Source organism: Drosophila persimilis, unplaced genomic scaffold (genome assembly GCF_003286085.1).
Source record: "Drosophila persimilis strain 14011-0111.01,24,50 unplaced genomic scaffold, DperRS2 tig00000856-arrow-arrow-pilon, whole genome shotgun sequence".
Lineage (NCBI taxonomy): Eukaryota > Metazoa > Arthropoda > Insecta > Diptera > Drosophilidae > Drosophila > Drosophila persimilis.
Genome location: NW_020825362.1, coordinates 187,703 through 203,214, shown reverse-complemented (window position 1 = coordinate 203,214; position 15,512 = coordinate 187,703). Strand labels below are relative to the sequence as shown.

At 46.2% G+C, this 15,512-nt stretch overlaps 3 protein-coding genes across 4 annotated transcripts; 1 reads left to right on the top strand and 2 right to left on the bottom strand.

Moving 5' to 3' along the window:
- Nucleotides 1-616: 616 nt before the first annotated feature.
- Nucleotides 617-8,258, bottom strand: LOC6601862 (carboxy-terminal domain RNA polymerase II polypeptide A small phosphatase 1). 2 transcript variants are annotated; one of them, XM_002026875.2, is made up of 6 exons: nucleotides 7,971-8,258; nucleotides 7,481-7,659; nucleotides 1,805-2,040; nucleotides 1,553-1,734; nucleotides 1,331-1,484; nucleotides 617-1,262 (listed from the first exon to the last, which is right to left on the bottom strand). In XM_002026875.2, the coding sequence occupies exons 2-6, from the start codon at nucleotides 7,560-7,562 to the stop codon at nucleotides 915-917; spliced, it is 1,002 nt and encodes a 333-aa protein (XP_002026911.1). In that variant the 5' UTR covers nucleotides 7,563-7,659; nucleotides 7,971-8,258; the 3' UTR covers nucleotides 617-914. The 2 variants fall into 2 exon arrangements, with proteins under 2 accessions (XP_002026911.1, XP_026849347.1); XM_026993546.1 differs by having other exon boundaries at nucleotides 8,139-8,258.
- Nucleotides 8,259-8,916: 658 nt separating this feature from the next.
- Nucleotides 8,917-10,351, top strand: LOC6601861 (28S ribosomal protein S31, mitochondrial). The gene is made up of 3 exons (XM_002026874.2): nucleotides 8,917-8,997; nucleotides 9,061-9,531; nucleotides 9,606-10,351. The coding sequence occupies exons 1-3, from the start codon at nucleotides 8,960-8,962 to the stop codon at nucleotides 10,240-10,242; spliced, it is 1,146 nt and encodes a 381-aa protein (XP_002026910.1). The 5' UTR covers nucleotides 8,917-8,959; the 3' UTR covers nucleotides 10,243-10,351.
- Nucleotides 10,352-10,437: 86 nt separating this feature from the next.
- On the bottom strand, nucleotides 10,438-14,656 carry LOC6601860 (E3 ubiquitin-protein ligase mind-bomb). Its single transcript, XM_026993520.1, has 4 exons — nucleotides 14,353-14,656; nucleotides 12,738-13,967; nucleotides 10,697-12,661; nucleotides 10,438-10,627 (listed from the first exon to the last, which is right to left on the bottom strand). The coding sequence occupies exons 1-4, from the start codon at nucleotides 14,641-14,643 to the stop codon at nucleotides 10,487-10,489; spliced, it is 3,627 nt and encodes a 1,208-aa protein (XP_026849321.1). The 5' UTR covers nucleotides 14,644-14,656; the 3' UTR covers nucleotides 10,438-10,486.
- Between the last annotated feature and the right edge of the window lie 856 nt (nucleotides 14,657-15,512).

Below are 15,512 nucleotides of genomic sequence, written 5' to 3'. Positions count from 1 at the left end.
GACACATGCCTTAAATATAGTATATATATATATATATATATATATATATATATATATATATATGTATTGTATATATAAATTTCTTTTAGTACACATATTAAATATTTTCTTTTAAGTTTTTTTTTTCTTTTCTTTCTTATGTTTTCCTTTTCTTTTCTTTCATTTTGTTTTTCTTCTTTTTAATAAAAAATATATATAAATATATGCTATTTTGAATTTGATTTTATCTCTCTGCTCATATGTATAGTTAATCATCTTTTTTCTTTTTTTTCATTTGTTTTGTTTTCTTTTCTTTTCCATGTTATTTGTTATTAAATCTTTTTGCTTGCTCAGTTGGTTGTCCATTAAATACGCTTACAGATTTACATATATAGAGTGTATATAAAAAGATCAATGATTATTGGGTGGACTGGGGAATAGGTTATACATGGGGCTTATGCTGATGCCTGGGCTTTAGTGTACCCCCGCTATGGGGTACCCGCGCCCGCACGCACGCAGAACAACATATCCAGCGATTAGCAATCGTTTCAAACACAATAAAAATGTAATAATTAAATCAAAACGAAAAAAAAAACAAGAATAAATAACAAATGTGTAAGTAAGTAGTGGGTATTGGTTTTCATCAAAATTATAAAACATATATATTATATATATGTATATAAAAAGAAGCCTTAAGCCTACGTATGTCGAGCGGTGGTGGTAGATAAGAGATAAGAGATGAGACTGAAGAAAGGGTCTGAGAAAAGTGACGTGTGTGGTGTGGTGTGTTGTGTTGTGTTGTGGCGTGGGCGTGGGCATGGGCATGGGCATGGGCGTGTTTGTTTGTTTGTTTGCTTGCTTATATGCCTGCTTGGTCTTGTATTAATATGTATAAACGTTTATCATATATTTATAAACATTAATTCCCACTGATGTTACGTCTTTTGCAGCAGCTCGCTTTGTGGGCTGGGCGGACTGGGCGACTGTTGTTGCAGCATGGTCGGGGCAGACAGTGTTGTTGCCTGTGTAATAACTGTCGTGGCAGAGATGGTCTGTTGTTGTTGCTGCTGCTGCTGTAGCTGATTGGGTGCCTGCTGCAGCTCCTGTGTATGCTGCTGTTGCTGCTGCAGCTGGTGCTGGTTCGTTTGATGATTGTTCAGCGGCTGATTTGAATTGCAGAGCACCGAATAGACGGAATCAACTTTGCTTAGCTTCTCGAAGAGCGGTATCAGTTCGCGTAGTTCACAGTCGGTGACGTCGTCGAACCAAGACTTTACAGGAACCTTAAACAGACAAAAACATAGCCAATTAATAGGCATCTAGAATGTGTTTCCATGTTTCAATTACTTACTGCATTATCTGGATGAAATATATAGCTGGCCGGTGAATTGTCAACAATGACAATCTTTTGCAGATCACGACCCAATCGATTCAGATCCTTAATGTAATTACCCCTGTAGTAAACGCACGATTCCCTAAACAGTCTTGCACGAAACACATTCCACCTGCAATTCAAAATTGAGTAATTTTTGTATTAATACGTCTTCCTTTCCGTTCCAGTGATGCCACTCACTTGTCTAACAGATCTGCTACGGGATCTGCATATTTGGCTAGTGATGCTGTAAACAAAACGCACTCGTACAACTCGCCCATCTTCTGCAGAAACTCATCCACATGCGGTCGCTTCAGAACGTACACCTGATGTACGGTTCCATCGATCTCCACGGGCACTATGAAGTCTGCATTCGGAATGGGCTAAACACCAAAGGACAAATCAATTAAATTTGCATATTTGCACTAATATTTGGTGGCAGGGGAGACTCACCTTAAAACTACTATGCACTAGGGTCTCATCCAAGTCGATAACCATGCACTTTCTGTGCATATCGGTGAGCCTAACCTGAGGTAGTAGGTACCTTTGTTGGTCCTGTAAAGGTGGCGGTGTAGTCGAGCCATCGATTTGTGTGCCATTCTGATTGGTTTTTGTTCGATTTCGTCGCCAACAGCAGAGCAGGGACTGGATAAATCCTCGCTTTTGTGGCTTTAAGCGTTCCACATCGTCTGTGGATAACAGAGGGAGGGGATTATTATTAGAATTATATTAGAACTACAAAATAAGATAAATTCCACAATATATTCTATTACAAATAAGATCCGATTGAATTGTTTATATGGATATTCCTTCGCATATCCATTCTTAAACTGTTTTCTATTAAACAGAAGACTTCCCGCCTCAAGTAATTACGGTTCAAGTTCATATATTTACATAGAAATACCTTATTAAACTGTTTCCGATCAAGTTCATATGCATATATAGAAATTCCTTAAGATTTTCCTAATGGCTCCATCAATTTAAATACAAATTCCACACAGCCTTTCCATAAAAACTTCTCTCCGAACTGACTCTATATTTAAGACGCCGCAGCACACAAAACGCCCACTTATTTTCCACATTTACTCGAACGTATATATTGTATACTGTATTTATATATATATATATATTTCCATTCCTTCCATTTGTATCTGTTGTTTGTTGGTTTGGCTGGATTACTATTTACGGATTTTCAGTTCATAAAGGCATAAACATTTCGGTATGTGTGTGGCTAAAAATTAGCATAGAACAAATATAGGTCTATTCCGATTTCTATATCTGATGGTTAATACTGCAGTACTACATGCAATGCAGATAGTCTGCTTTTCGTGTTTATTTGTGCGAAAATGTTTAAAAATAGAAGTCAAAGGCCGAAAGCAACAGTGGGGGGAAGGGTACGGGGGGTACGGATGGGGGTGGCGTTGGTTGCGGGGCGTGTGCCTCGCATACAACATGCGTTTAATCGATGGGAAATTGCTATAATTGCATGCAAAAGCACACACACAAGGAGCTGGCTAGAGAGGTACGGGGAGATAGTTGGTTGTAGATAGAGAGATAGATTGGATAGAAGGTCACAGGTTGACCTTTAAGCAGACGCCACCTTTCGCGAGGGGCTGGCAGGTCGGCCACAGTCCGTCCGCCATTTGCATTGTGTGCCAACAAAAGGAAACAGCAGTCAAACATCACTTAGCAGAGAAAACAAGCTTCAAGTGCAGCGATATACCGTATGGGCGAGGTAGAGAGGGAGTGGGAGAGAGAGAAATAGAGGGTGCTTTGTTGGGCAAGGAGCTTCTGGGCGTAATGGAATGCAGTAGCACAAGAGGGACAAGAGATGCTTGCCTGCCCGCCTCACAGCTCTTCTTCAGCTCTAAGCCAAACGTAACGGTTCATTGAACCGTTAGCCAAGTGAAAACTAAGCTTAGGATGTGACGACGAGCTTTTTTTTTATTTTGTGTTCTTGTTTCTCTTTTCTTTTCTTCTTAATGTTTTTCTATGTTTTTCTCCACCCCGTCCTTACCCGCCAAACACCGACTGAAGTGCAAATGCACTTGAATATTTTATGAGCGTGCTGTTGCTGTAGCTGTTGCTGCTGCTGCTTTGGCAGCATAATGAAAGCTTTTCTTTTCCCAGCGTCTGGCATCCATGTAATTACCCTCTCAACCCTTTGCTTTTACGGGGGAGGAAGACGGCGAATGAGACGGCGGGAGAGAATGAACCCCCCACGAAAAGAAACCCTCAACTTGTTGAAACTCTTCTGTGGTACGAGTATAGGTATACATAGGTTTATGGGTATATCCTTGCTAATTTTATTGACAGCCACCCCGCCCCCATCTATATTTGGGTCGCTCTGATGGATGCGGGCAGGCAACACCTTCGTCAGGCCCACACCACCTCCGCCAACAAGCACCTATCGAATCAACCCGACAACGGGCGACCAACCCACATCACATCCATCCACATCATACACTCAAATAGGCTTTTGGCCTATTTTTAAGGTGTTTCAAGTAAACTGTGTTGTTGAAGAACGCTTCGGCTGACTGTACGGCGTGGGCTGTTCTTCTTATGTGTGTGTATGTGTGTGTGTGTCTGTGTGCTCTCCCCCATCGCATTCCTTTTGTTCTTTTTCCGCAGACGACATATTTAGATGACCATATTTATAGATCATTATTGGAGCAACAATCTGTCATGTCTCTGCGAGGTTCTTGTTTAATAGACAGCCAAATATGGGCACAAATATGCGGAGCAGGCCAAGCGAATTAAATGTACGAAATAGGGTCATAAATTTCCGAGGAGAGGACATTCGCAGTTTAGTTCATTCAGCATAGAAGAATCTACTAGAAATAACTACTAAAGGACTATGCAGTTCCATTCCATGCTAGCCATTTTTTGGGGGGCATTCCCATAACCAATTCCAATAGCAATTTCCCTTCAAAGCGACAACAAACACAATTTTTGTAAAGCAATACGAGAGATTAAATCACAGATTTATGCAAAATGAGAAGAGGACCGCTGCATTAATTTATGCAAATGTAAATCCTTCTCCGCCAGACTGTTAAACGGCCTTACGCGTCAATGGAATTGAGAATCCCCACAGGACAACAGACAAATCTGTATATTTGTATGTGTATTACATAAATACATGTATATCCACTGATGTGGAACGCGGCATTGAAAAATATTCGAAAGATTTTCTTTTGTTATAATTTATATGTATATGTATTTGTTTTTTGACAAGTTTCTTCTGTTTCTGCTGGCGGGCAAGGTCTTGTCGTGAGATAAGGAGGGGCAGAGAGTGGCAGAGTAGGGGCAGAGTCAGCGGCAACATTTGATAATTAATTTAAAGTAAAAAAAAGAAAAAAAAAAAAAAGCCATCAGCAAAAACAACAAAAAATTCATATGAAATCAAGAGCGAATACATACAGCGCTTATCTAATCAAAATGTTTGTTATCTCGAGGAGAGGGGGCCAGGCCACATTATGATATCATTCTCGGAGCCAACTCCAACGACAAACCACAAATTTTCGACCTTCAGCATATTTATGAAGCTTTTTTCTTCAAGACATCGGACAGCTCGGCATTAAAGCTGAACGAAACCAAAATGGCACGTGATATAATAGTGATATATGTATGTGTCTGAATATCTAGAGAAACACCTGCCTACAAAGGGGAAACTCCCTTAGCATTGCAGCATCCACATTTCTGGTCTTTGTCATTTTTTTTTTTGGGGGTTGGACCTTTATTTAACCCCCAGAATGTGGTTCAATGAACCCCCCCACATCATATCAGTTATAGAGATAAAATCTCCATGTACAGAACTTGTGGTTGACCTTTATCGATTTGATGAAAAGAAGAAAAGTTCTTTGAAACAATTGCTTAATTATATCGTATATGTGGGGAAATACTTAGCCCCTGAGGCCATCGAAAAATCATTTGCACGCAATCTTCATACAATCCGTATACATATGTATAATCTTTTTCATTTTGTTCAATAATTATGCCGCCTTGCAGTGCTCGGGACTCTGCATCTGTTGTGTGTCTGTTTAGTGAATCGAAAAGCATTGTAGCAGGTCGACATTGGGATACGCTTAATACAAAAGAGAGTATACATTTTCTCGGGATGAAAGTAGGTAAATGACACCCAATAACTGGAAATAACTGGGGAAGACACCGCTACATTACCATTCCATGGATTCCATTCCGTTTCAATTTTGGATACATTCCATTATGCGTTGTGCTCCCGAGCACTTTGAACCCGTGTTTCGCATTCGTTTATTTAACGTTTTGCTGTTATTTATAGATCTGCCAATTAATGAATAAAATGATAAACTTTTCGAGCATGGGCGGATGGGGAATAAAGGGCATTAGAGTGAAACAAATCAAAATTAAAAAAAAAGGGGAAAACGCTCTGTCTGTGTGCGTTCTGTGTGTTTGTGGGGAATATGGGTGTCGTTGGGGCTGCTGGTTGTGTGCGTGAGTAATTTGGCTTTAAAGACCTTGAGAAAATTGAAAAATCACAGCAATACAGCTAAAACAGCGAGAAATGAGATACTACGAGAGCGTTGCCCATAAAAACCATATAGATAGGTTTATACTTATGTATTGTATATATATATATATAAATATTTATACACGGTGAGGCAAAAGCACTTAGGCGGTGGTGGTGGCACCCACTCTGAAATTTTGTATAAAAAAAGGAAAAATATATTTCAACTGTTGCTCTGCCGGTCGTACGTTCTGCTTCTAATGCTGGGCTCTTCACACCCACACGCACGCACGCCTGGACAGGCCAACACAGCTGTGATGACGTCTCTCTCTCTCTCTGCCTCTCCGTCTCGCCGTCTATTGCTTTAAGCTCAACAAGTATGGATGAGAAAAACTGCCCCCAAAGACCCTATTTGGAACCAACAACTGCAATGGGAACTTGATTCAAACTAGAAATCAGCTTTGAACCAAAGTTATTATGTGAAAAAAGACATATTGATCGATGTTACAGGTAAAGTGAAAGAAAATATTTTTCATTTGCGCCAAATTGGCAGCCCCGCCGATTAAAAGTGGGCAAAGCAGCCAGCGAGAGAGACGTCAATTAACACCTAACCGCAATTCGTACAAACATATAGATTTCTATATACGTATGTGCATATATACTATATGAACATATATGTACATACATATATGGTTTGCACATATGCGACCGCAGATTAGATTAAATTTGTTATTACTTTAAGACGTTCATCGCGGTTTTTGCACTCGGGCCCCACCCCGCCGCCACTGCACTCAGATTTTCATAGTCGCGTAAAGCTCTCTCCCTCCCTATATTTACAGCAAGAGTGTGGTGGAGCCTCTCTTTCTATCTGTCTCTCACACCATTCATTCATTCATTCATTCATTCTCGCAACCGTTAAGCTACACTTTTTTTGTTCGTCTCACGCTTTTGTTTGTTTGTTTGTTTGCATCACTAGAAAAATAAGAAATAAAACTAGTTGTGGGACTCCTCTCCATACCGGTTTTCCTCTTTTATAAGCATTTCTCAGTGTTTTTTCCGTTTTTTTCCCCCTGCTGCTGTGCAATTTAATTGGCGGTTTCTATTGTTGGACTTGGGTCGCGCGCTTCTCCGAAAGTAAACATGCGAAGGGGAAAGAAAAAGAAAAGGTTTTCGTGCACTCTACAAAGGCCATGACGTCACACGCATGGCAAAGACGTCATCAATTGATTACAGGTGGAAGGTGGGGGATTGTGGGTGACGGGCTGGTAGGAAGGCGGGGGGGTTAAGCGAGAGGTAGAGTTGCAACTGCGTCGCAAATAATTCGATAACTACAAACGAAGCTAGCAAGTGGTTAGATCATTCACAGTAGACAAGAGAAGAGCGAATGGGGAGAGAGACATATAGAGAGAGAGAAAAAAAAGTGAATACCAAAAAGGGGCCGACATACATATATACATGTGTACATATACATATGTACATATATGAAAGGTCACTGGGGTGCGGGGACAAGTGTCCTTTGGGGCCGATTTCATCGTCTTTGTTGTGACGCCTTTCGATTATTGATGACTCACGGAGACGTCGACGACGACTACAATGCGTTCGCTCTTATTTTTGTATTATTTTTTTGTGATTTTCTTTTTGCTCACCTTTATCATTCGGATAGCTGGGATAAACATTCAGTTGCTCATCATCGCGGGACACTTGTGTGATTATTGATGTTGCATCCATTTAAGCACACAATTTTGGATGTTGCCTGGCTGGCTGGCAAAAGGTTGCAACTCTCTCTCAATTCGGTCTCCTTGGCAGGTTGAACTCTTGGGAAACGCTGCAACGATGTGGGTTGGCAATCATTAAAAAATCACTCGAATATAATTACGTTTTCTCTTTCGCACTCGTTAATTTTCTTGAGAAACTTCCATGTTTTCTTTATATAGAAACACTTGCACGCACACAACCACACCACATACATTAATTTATATACATCGCACAGACACACACTGGCACGCACACAACAGCAGGCTGTGCGGCTGCCCCAGACAGTGGAATTTTACAATTACGCTTTGGCAGTCCATTCGCTTAGCGTTTTGCGGCTCAGAATGCAAATGGCTTTGATGGTTTTTCCCCTTTGATATTCACCTCTCGCTGCGGACAGATTGCACTTTAAAAAATTGATATTCCTTTTCGTATCGTATGCTAAAAAACACTTTCTTTTCCGCTGCTCATTCTTTTTTATTTTTCTTCGCGTCTGCTTTTCGCACGCAGCTTCTGAGCGTTTTATTTATAAACACATACACGAACACTCACACTAAACTCCACACAATAACACACACGCAGGCCCAACTCCTCGACTGCTGTTATTTGATTCTAGTTCCTTAATTTTTCGCCTTCGTATTGCTCGTTTTCATTTTATTTATTCAATCTAATTTTTTAATTAATAAAAACAAAACGTGCACGGACGAAAAAAATCAAGATTGAAGCGACGGGCGACACGGCGTGGACACTGGTGTGTCGCGGTCGAGTTTTGTATTAAAAAAGTAACAAAAACGAACTTAACCCACTGAACCCCCCCATATTTAAACAGGTGAACTACTTGAGCTAAATGGTGGAAAATAATACTGTATGTAAATTCCTTTCTGTGGAACCACCCTTTATATTTACTGAACCATGATAGCTCTCACCTGATCTGCGCTAAAATTCTTCATGTGTTATTATTTTCGTGTAGTGTACAATGGTCGTGGTCTAGAATGGGTTAATCGTTTTCTGTCCATGATAGGAATGCATATTCCTCGATTTTGATATTCGGCCTAATGTTACAAGCTAGCTAGGATTCTCAGCTCTGAATTTATAATTTTATCCGATTGATGTCTAAGTTTTCTACAGGACTGGCTGGTTTTAAGGACTCCCCTGTATGGGATTGTATCTAAAATAAGGTTTAAACAAAACTTCATCCCACCACGAAAAAGAGAGAAGATGTGCCAGTGTAATGAAACGTACGAGCAGCTAAAATCATCGTTGCGCTGATAGTCATACCGATATATCCCGGTCCGGCAGCCCTTGGCTATTGTTGTTACGCGAGCGACTTTTTGCTTTAATTTCTAGCTAAGTTATCAAAGAAATTGGCTTAAATGTTGGCTATACGCAGCTCACAGAGATTGAGCTTACGGTAAGCTTTAATTTGGATCTAATCATCTTCTGCGAATTATAAACTTTTCTGTTCTCCCTCTAGGTCTTTGCTGCCGGCTGTCTACAAAAACGTGGGATTGGTCAACTGCTACTCCTCCTCGCAGTCCAAAGACGACGACGGCGGCTACTCCTCCTCTGACGATGAAAAGCCCAGGAAAAAGGTACCCAAAAAGCCAGAGGAGACAGCCGCCCAACGCTTGAATCGCCTGCTTGGCAGCATGCAGGCCACAGACCAAATGTCGGCTGCAGATTTTCCCCGTCCTGGCGATGCCAATCGTCGCCGCAAGGAGGCCTTGAAGCAGGACGCTGCATCAAAAAATGTCCTAACGGCAGCCAAGAACATTGCCAGCATGCTGGGCACCAGCGAGAGTGACAAAAAGCAGACAGAATCCGAGCTACTGGCCAAACTGCTGGGCCATGGTCCAGAAGCTCCGCCATCGGCGTCGGGCGAAGCACAGACGGCAGATCCGGCAGCCGGCGGAGGAGGTGCCCCAGAGAAGGAGCTTAATCTGAGGTGATTGGAATGCACCCGCATTGAGATTATTTCCTACTCACTCTTTCTCTATCTCTCTCTCTCTCTCCTTCCAGCCAACTTATTGTGGGCATGAAAATCGATCGTCGCCAGCAGCCGCAGCAGACGGAGCAGACGCGTGGGGAGTACGTGCGACGCACCTTGGCCTCGCGCCCGAAGCATTCGGATCGATATCAACAGCGCCCGCAGAGGCACACAAAGCGCGAAGCCGAATCCTTCACGGGCAGCGTCAATCTGTTTGGCGGCGAGCCTCTGGGCATCTTCAAGGAACCCCTGCCGATCTCAGACGACATTCTCTCCACCTGGTCGCAGCTGAGCGAGCGCGAGCTCAGTCTTCATGCCGCCCATCCGCCGGCAAACTACTTCGAGCAGATGGTCCTGTGGACGGAGCAGGGCAAGGTCTGGCGCTTCCCCATTGACAACGAGCAGGATTGGGGGGATGAAGTGAATGTGGACTTCTCGGAGCACATCTTTCTCGACCAGCATCTGGAGGGGTGGTGTCCCAGCCGGGGACCCATTCGGCATTTCATGGAGCTCGTCTGCGTGGGTCTCTCCAAGAATCCCTACGTGACGGCCCAGGAAAAGAAGGATCACATTCTGTGGTTCCGCGACTACTTCGAGGCCAAGAAGGACATCCTCAAGGACCTGATGGACAAGGAGCCCAGCAGCAAGAGCAAGAGTATTTCCGCTTAAACAAGGCATGGCTTGAGGCCGGCGTATTGGTGGAATATTTGTTAAAAATATATATTTTCTTCTTTATAAGACGATCGATATCGATATATAGAAGAGATATTTGTGTAGATATATATATATAGTTGTATATATATGTGTGAGTGTGTGTGGAAGGGGTATATAATCCTAATACTTATTAATCCTGTGCCATTGAAGACCTGTGCGCGGAATATAGTACGAGAGAAACCGGAAAGGGGCTTCGGCTTCAGAAGAGCAGGATACGTTTCTCCACCGTCTTGCGGCAGATGGGGCAGCCCTCGATTTGGTCACCGCACATCTGGCAGGTGCCATGGCCACACAGGAAGACCATATTCTTGATCCGATCAAAGCAAACGGGGCACATGGTCTGAAAAACATCAAACGAAACAATAGGATTAGTAATCTCACTCGTAGATGTGCTTTGCCGGACTCTCACCTGCTCCTTGATGTCCTGCAGCTGCTGCTTGAGCTTCTGCACATCGTCCATTTGGAAATTGTTGACATTGGATGGGGCCACCATGCCACTGGCAGCCGCGAGATTTGAGGAAGCAGCCGCAGCAGCGACCAGCAGATTGTTTTGGCTATTCAACTGATTGCTGCTGCCTGCCACAGGCGTCACCACCGTGTTGTTCATGGCTACGCTGTGGCCAGAGGTGTTCACGCATGGTATGGCCGATGCCTCCATGAACTTCTCCCCAACTTCCGGCAGTTGGCAGATGAGCTGAGAGACTGCGGCGTTAGATGTGACCTTCTCTGGCCGCCCAATGCCGCCACAGCAGAGGCTGAAGGAGAGCATCTCGTCCACTTGGGTGCGACAGAGGACGCACTTCTTCATGAGAACACTGCAGTGTTCGCAGGCCACCATGTGGCCGCAGGGGCGGAAGAAGACGGCCGCCCGTCGGTCGGAGCAGACCATGCATTCGTCAATCTTCTCGCGTGAGGAGACCGTCTCGCGGCAGATGAGGCACTTCTTCACGCGGGGGGCACACGTGTCGCAGCAGCTGACGTGGCCGCAGGGCTTGAAGACCGTATCCCGCTTGGCGTCTGAGCAGACCATGCACTCCTCCAGACTGGTTCCCCCGGTCTTCGAGGGTTCCACGTGGAGGGACTGGCTCATGTCCGAGTTGAGGCCATTCAGGCCGAACGATGAAGACGACGCGGAGGCGGATGCCGCTGGAGCTGGCGGCAGGCTGGCCGAAGACGATTGATGCATGATAGCCACGGGGCCTCCACCACCGCCGCTGGCACCACCACCAGCTGCTGCCCTGGCTCTGGCATTCAGGCTGGTGCCGGCCACATTTCCGGGCAACTCCGAGTCATCGGTCTTGCGCTCGTTGTAGCACTTGACGAGGGTCTTGCAGAGATTCGGATCTGGGCAAAGATCTAATGGCGTTTGCTGTTTGCGATTCTTGAGGGTCAGATCTGCTCCATTTGCGGCCAGAAAGCAGGCAATCGAGGCCGACGCCTTCTTGTTGTTGGCATTGCGCAGGCCCATTAGAAGCTTGCCGAATCCCTCCACATCCTGGAGCTGCTTCAGCTGCGAGAGCGTGTGATGGCGCAGTGCCTCGTGCAGGGGCGTGTCCCCATCCTTATCGGGTATGTTCAGATCGGCGCCATCTTGCACGAGCAGCTTGACAATCTGCACATGCTGCCGCTCCACGGCCAGATGGAGGGCCGTCTGAAGGTTTACATTCTGCCTGTCCATGTTGGCCTTGCCCATGTGCACAAGCAGCTCGGCGATCTCCACGTGATTGTTAAGGGCGGCCAGATGCAGGGCCGTATAGCCATCGTCCTTCTTCTCCTCCACAATCCAGGGGCGATTCGTTTTGGTTAGCAGTATCTTCATGGCGCTGGGATTACCCTTTAGAGCGGCATGGTGGAGTGCATTGAAGCCATTGTTGTTGTTGAGCGTGATGTCCGCCCCAAAGTCCAGCAGCAGCGATAGCATCTCATCGTGCTCCTTTGAGATGGCATCATGCAGCGGCGTATCGCCCTCGGAATCCTGCAGACTCGGATGACACCCAAGTGTAAGGAGCGTCTTCACCACATTCAAGTGCCCCTTGTTGACGGCTATGTGGAGGGAGGTCTGCCGCCGCTTGTTGCGCGCATTCAGATCGGCTCCAGCCTTCGCCAGAATTTCAATAACAGCCGCCTCATCACCAAAGGCCGCATGATGGACGGCCCGGTCGCCGTCCTTGTCCTCGATTTCCACATCGACGGCGTGACGAAGGAGCACTTGTATGACCTCGGTATGACCATTCTGGCTGGCTGCCTGGAGGGCCGTGTGACCGGCAAACACCCCGTTCACATTCACATCTGGTCCAGCGGCGCTGGGCGAGGCGCTCGATGTGGAGGGCTGTTGTCCAGCAGCAGCTCCAGCCAAGTACTCCTCGCAGCGGGCCTGAAGGATCGGCAAGGATTAGCTTCGGATTGCCTGGGGGTAACAAAAAATGCGCTCTAGCTCTAGCTGTACTCACCGCAAATCCATTGGCAGCCGCCTTGACAAACTCCTCGGTGGCATCGCCCGAGATATTCGGTTCGAATAGCTTCTTAAGAATGGCCGAAAGCCGCTCGCCACTGGGTATGACCGGGGCACAGTTGCCGTCGGCCGTGGAGGAGGCCACCTTGCAGACGGCCAGCGGGTTGTACGTCCAGGATGTGTTGCCCACCTCCACCTTGAGGTCATTGTCGTGGTACACCTGCTGGACGCGTCCAATCTTGCCGAGGGTCAGCTGCATGGCATCGGCCCATTCGCCGTGGCCGCGTTGAAGTATCTTGATACTCTCCACATCCGAGCAGATCTTGACAATGTCACCCACCTGGAACTCTGGTGGGGCGGTGGTCGGCGACGAGACCTTGGTGAGGACAGCCGGATTGAAGGTCCACCGATTGCCAGAGTTGTATGCCACCACAATGTCGTGATCCTCGTCGATGCCGACGACCATGCCGGCATTGCTCAGGCACTCGAACATGCCGTCTGTCCAGCCGCCGTGGCCGTGCTGCAGGGACTGGACAATTTCCAGGTCCAAGTCCACAGTGACTTTATCCCCAATCTGGAAGCCGTGGGGTCCTTTGCCGGGCCCATTCTCCCCCAGCAGCGGCAGGTGATCCCGATAGACATTGCTGCCTTTGGCATCGTTGACGACCTTCAGGTCGGCCATGCCCTCGAAGCCAACGCGATAGAGATTCTTGGAGCCATTGTCCCAGATGACGTAGGCTGCCGATCGGGGCGATGCCGAGGACCAATCCTGGATCTCATTCACCTTTCCGCGGCGTCCCACGCCACCGTCCTGGTCCTCCCACTGCCAGTCGACGCCACGCACCACACGGGCGCCCGGAAAGATGCCCCTGGCCAGCACCTTCTTCGATTTGCGACGCGGCTCCAGCATTGTGCGCTCCCCGCCCGGTGTCGTAATCCTATAGAAGCGATGCCTCAGATGATGCTTGTCGCCGTGATAGCAAATCGAGCACAAGTCGTAATTGATGCACTCGGCGCACTTCCAGCGTATGCCGAAGATGGGCTGCTGGCGACAGGTGTCGCACATGGTGCCCTCATGCTTCACGCCGGTCGGAGCACTGTCCAGGATACGCAGATCGTAGGCCCCAGCGCAGCGGTAGTTGGCAGCGGTGCCATTGTCCCAGACAACGACCACCTCCTCGGCGGACTCAAAGTTGCGGACAGTGCCAACGTGACCTTCGCCGCCGTCCTAGAATCGGGGTAGATACCAAAAAAGGGAAAAAGAGAATGAGTCACACAGTCTTTCGATTCGATTTGATTCGATCTCTAATTGCAACCGAAACCCACGGCTATTACGATGCGAAAATTGCAGTTGAAGTGCATTATCGCAACTAACAGTTAGGGTAGGCAGCCGCTTGTCGCTAGTCGCCCTGCCTCCAGGCCTCTAGGCTATCGGTGGGGGCTATCTCCCGGGGAATTGGCAGGTTGAAAATTATCTCGTCATCGCACAGTGGTTGAGGCTGTGCGAAAACAGAGCGAGCATCGATCGCAGCGGATCGTGCAATTAATTCAATTGAACACAATTGAGAGTGTTTGCTGGGCGACCTGACCCTGACCCCGACCCCTCCCCTCACCTGTTTGTTCCACTTCCAGTCCGGACCGCGAATGACCCGTGCCCCGACGCCCTCCATGGAGAAGCGTCTGGCGACGGCAGCCGCTGAGCTGGCACCGGCGCTTGCACCACCGCCAGCTGCTGCTGTGGACGCCGTCGTGCCACCTGCAACCGCTGCAACGTTACCAGCACCACCACTGCTCACTACCACACCCACAGCTGCTGTCGATGAGGTGCCCGACGTTGGTGCTCCGCTGGCATTTGCAGCATTTGTTGTGTCTTTAGCCGCAGACAAAGTTGCGGCGCAAGACATTTTCCAACGCCAATCTGCTATTTAGTAACCACTTGGTCTTTTCTTACAATTTGTTCGCTCTATTACTAAAGCAATCGCGATTTTTTATCGCTTTTTGGGGATCCCAAATGAAAAAGTAAGGTTGGGATCAGTGTGACCACATATTTATCGATCAAAAATATACCGAAACTACGTCACAAATGTTAAAATATACCGTGAATATACTGGCGAATTATTTGTACTCAAGTTGCATCATATTCCTCGATTTTGATATTCGGTTGAATATTACTAGCGAGCTAAGACCCTCAGCTTTGAACTCATAATTTAAACCGATTACTTAATTAATTTCCTACAAGACTGTTTAAATTTAAGCTTTCATTTTAATTGTATTGTTTATAAAAGAAGGTTTAAGAAAAAACGGTCAACAACAATTTCCATTACATTTATTTCTTTACATGGTAACTACACAATAACTACACGCTTGCAAACATGTTAACTACATTTTAATGTAATTCCTAAAAGCGACACCTGGAGTGGTGCGTTTGTGTACGTTTCATAAATGTTTGCCCGTTTGTTTTTAATATAAGCCCCATGGAAGCGCCAGTGTGAAAAGCCTCCGTTATCAACTTTTTAACATTATTTTTTCCGAGATGGTGATCGCGAATTAGTATTCGATGTGGTCTGGGACATGGTTCTAAATGGCATTTCTGCACGGTTTCTACATTGGTGCATTCGACAAGAGGGTGAGCCTATAACGCGACCTAAAATATACTGGATAATACTATGAAAAAATTGCAAGGTGTGTGAGCTAGACATGGTGGCAAGAAAATCAGTGTGACCTGCACTTAGCGAAAAAATATACGGTCTGACAAAAACGAAATTAAGCCACT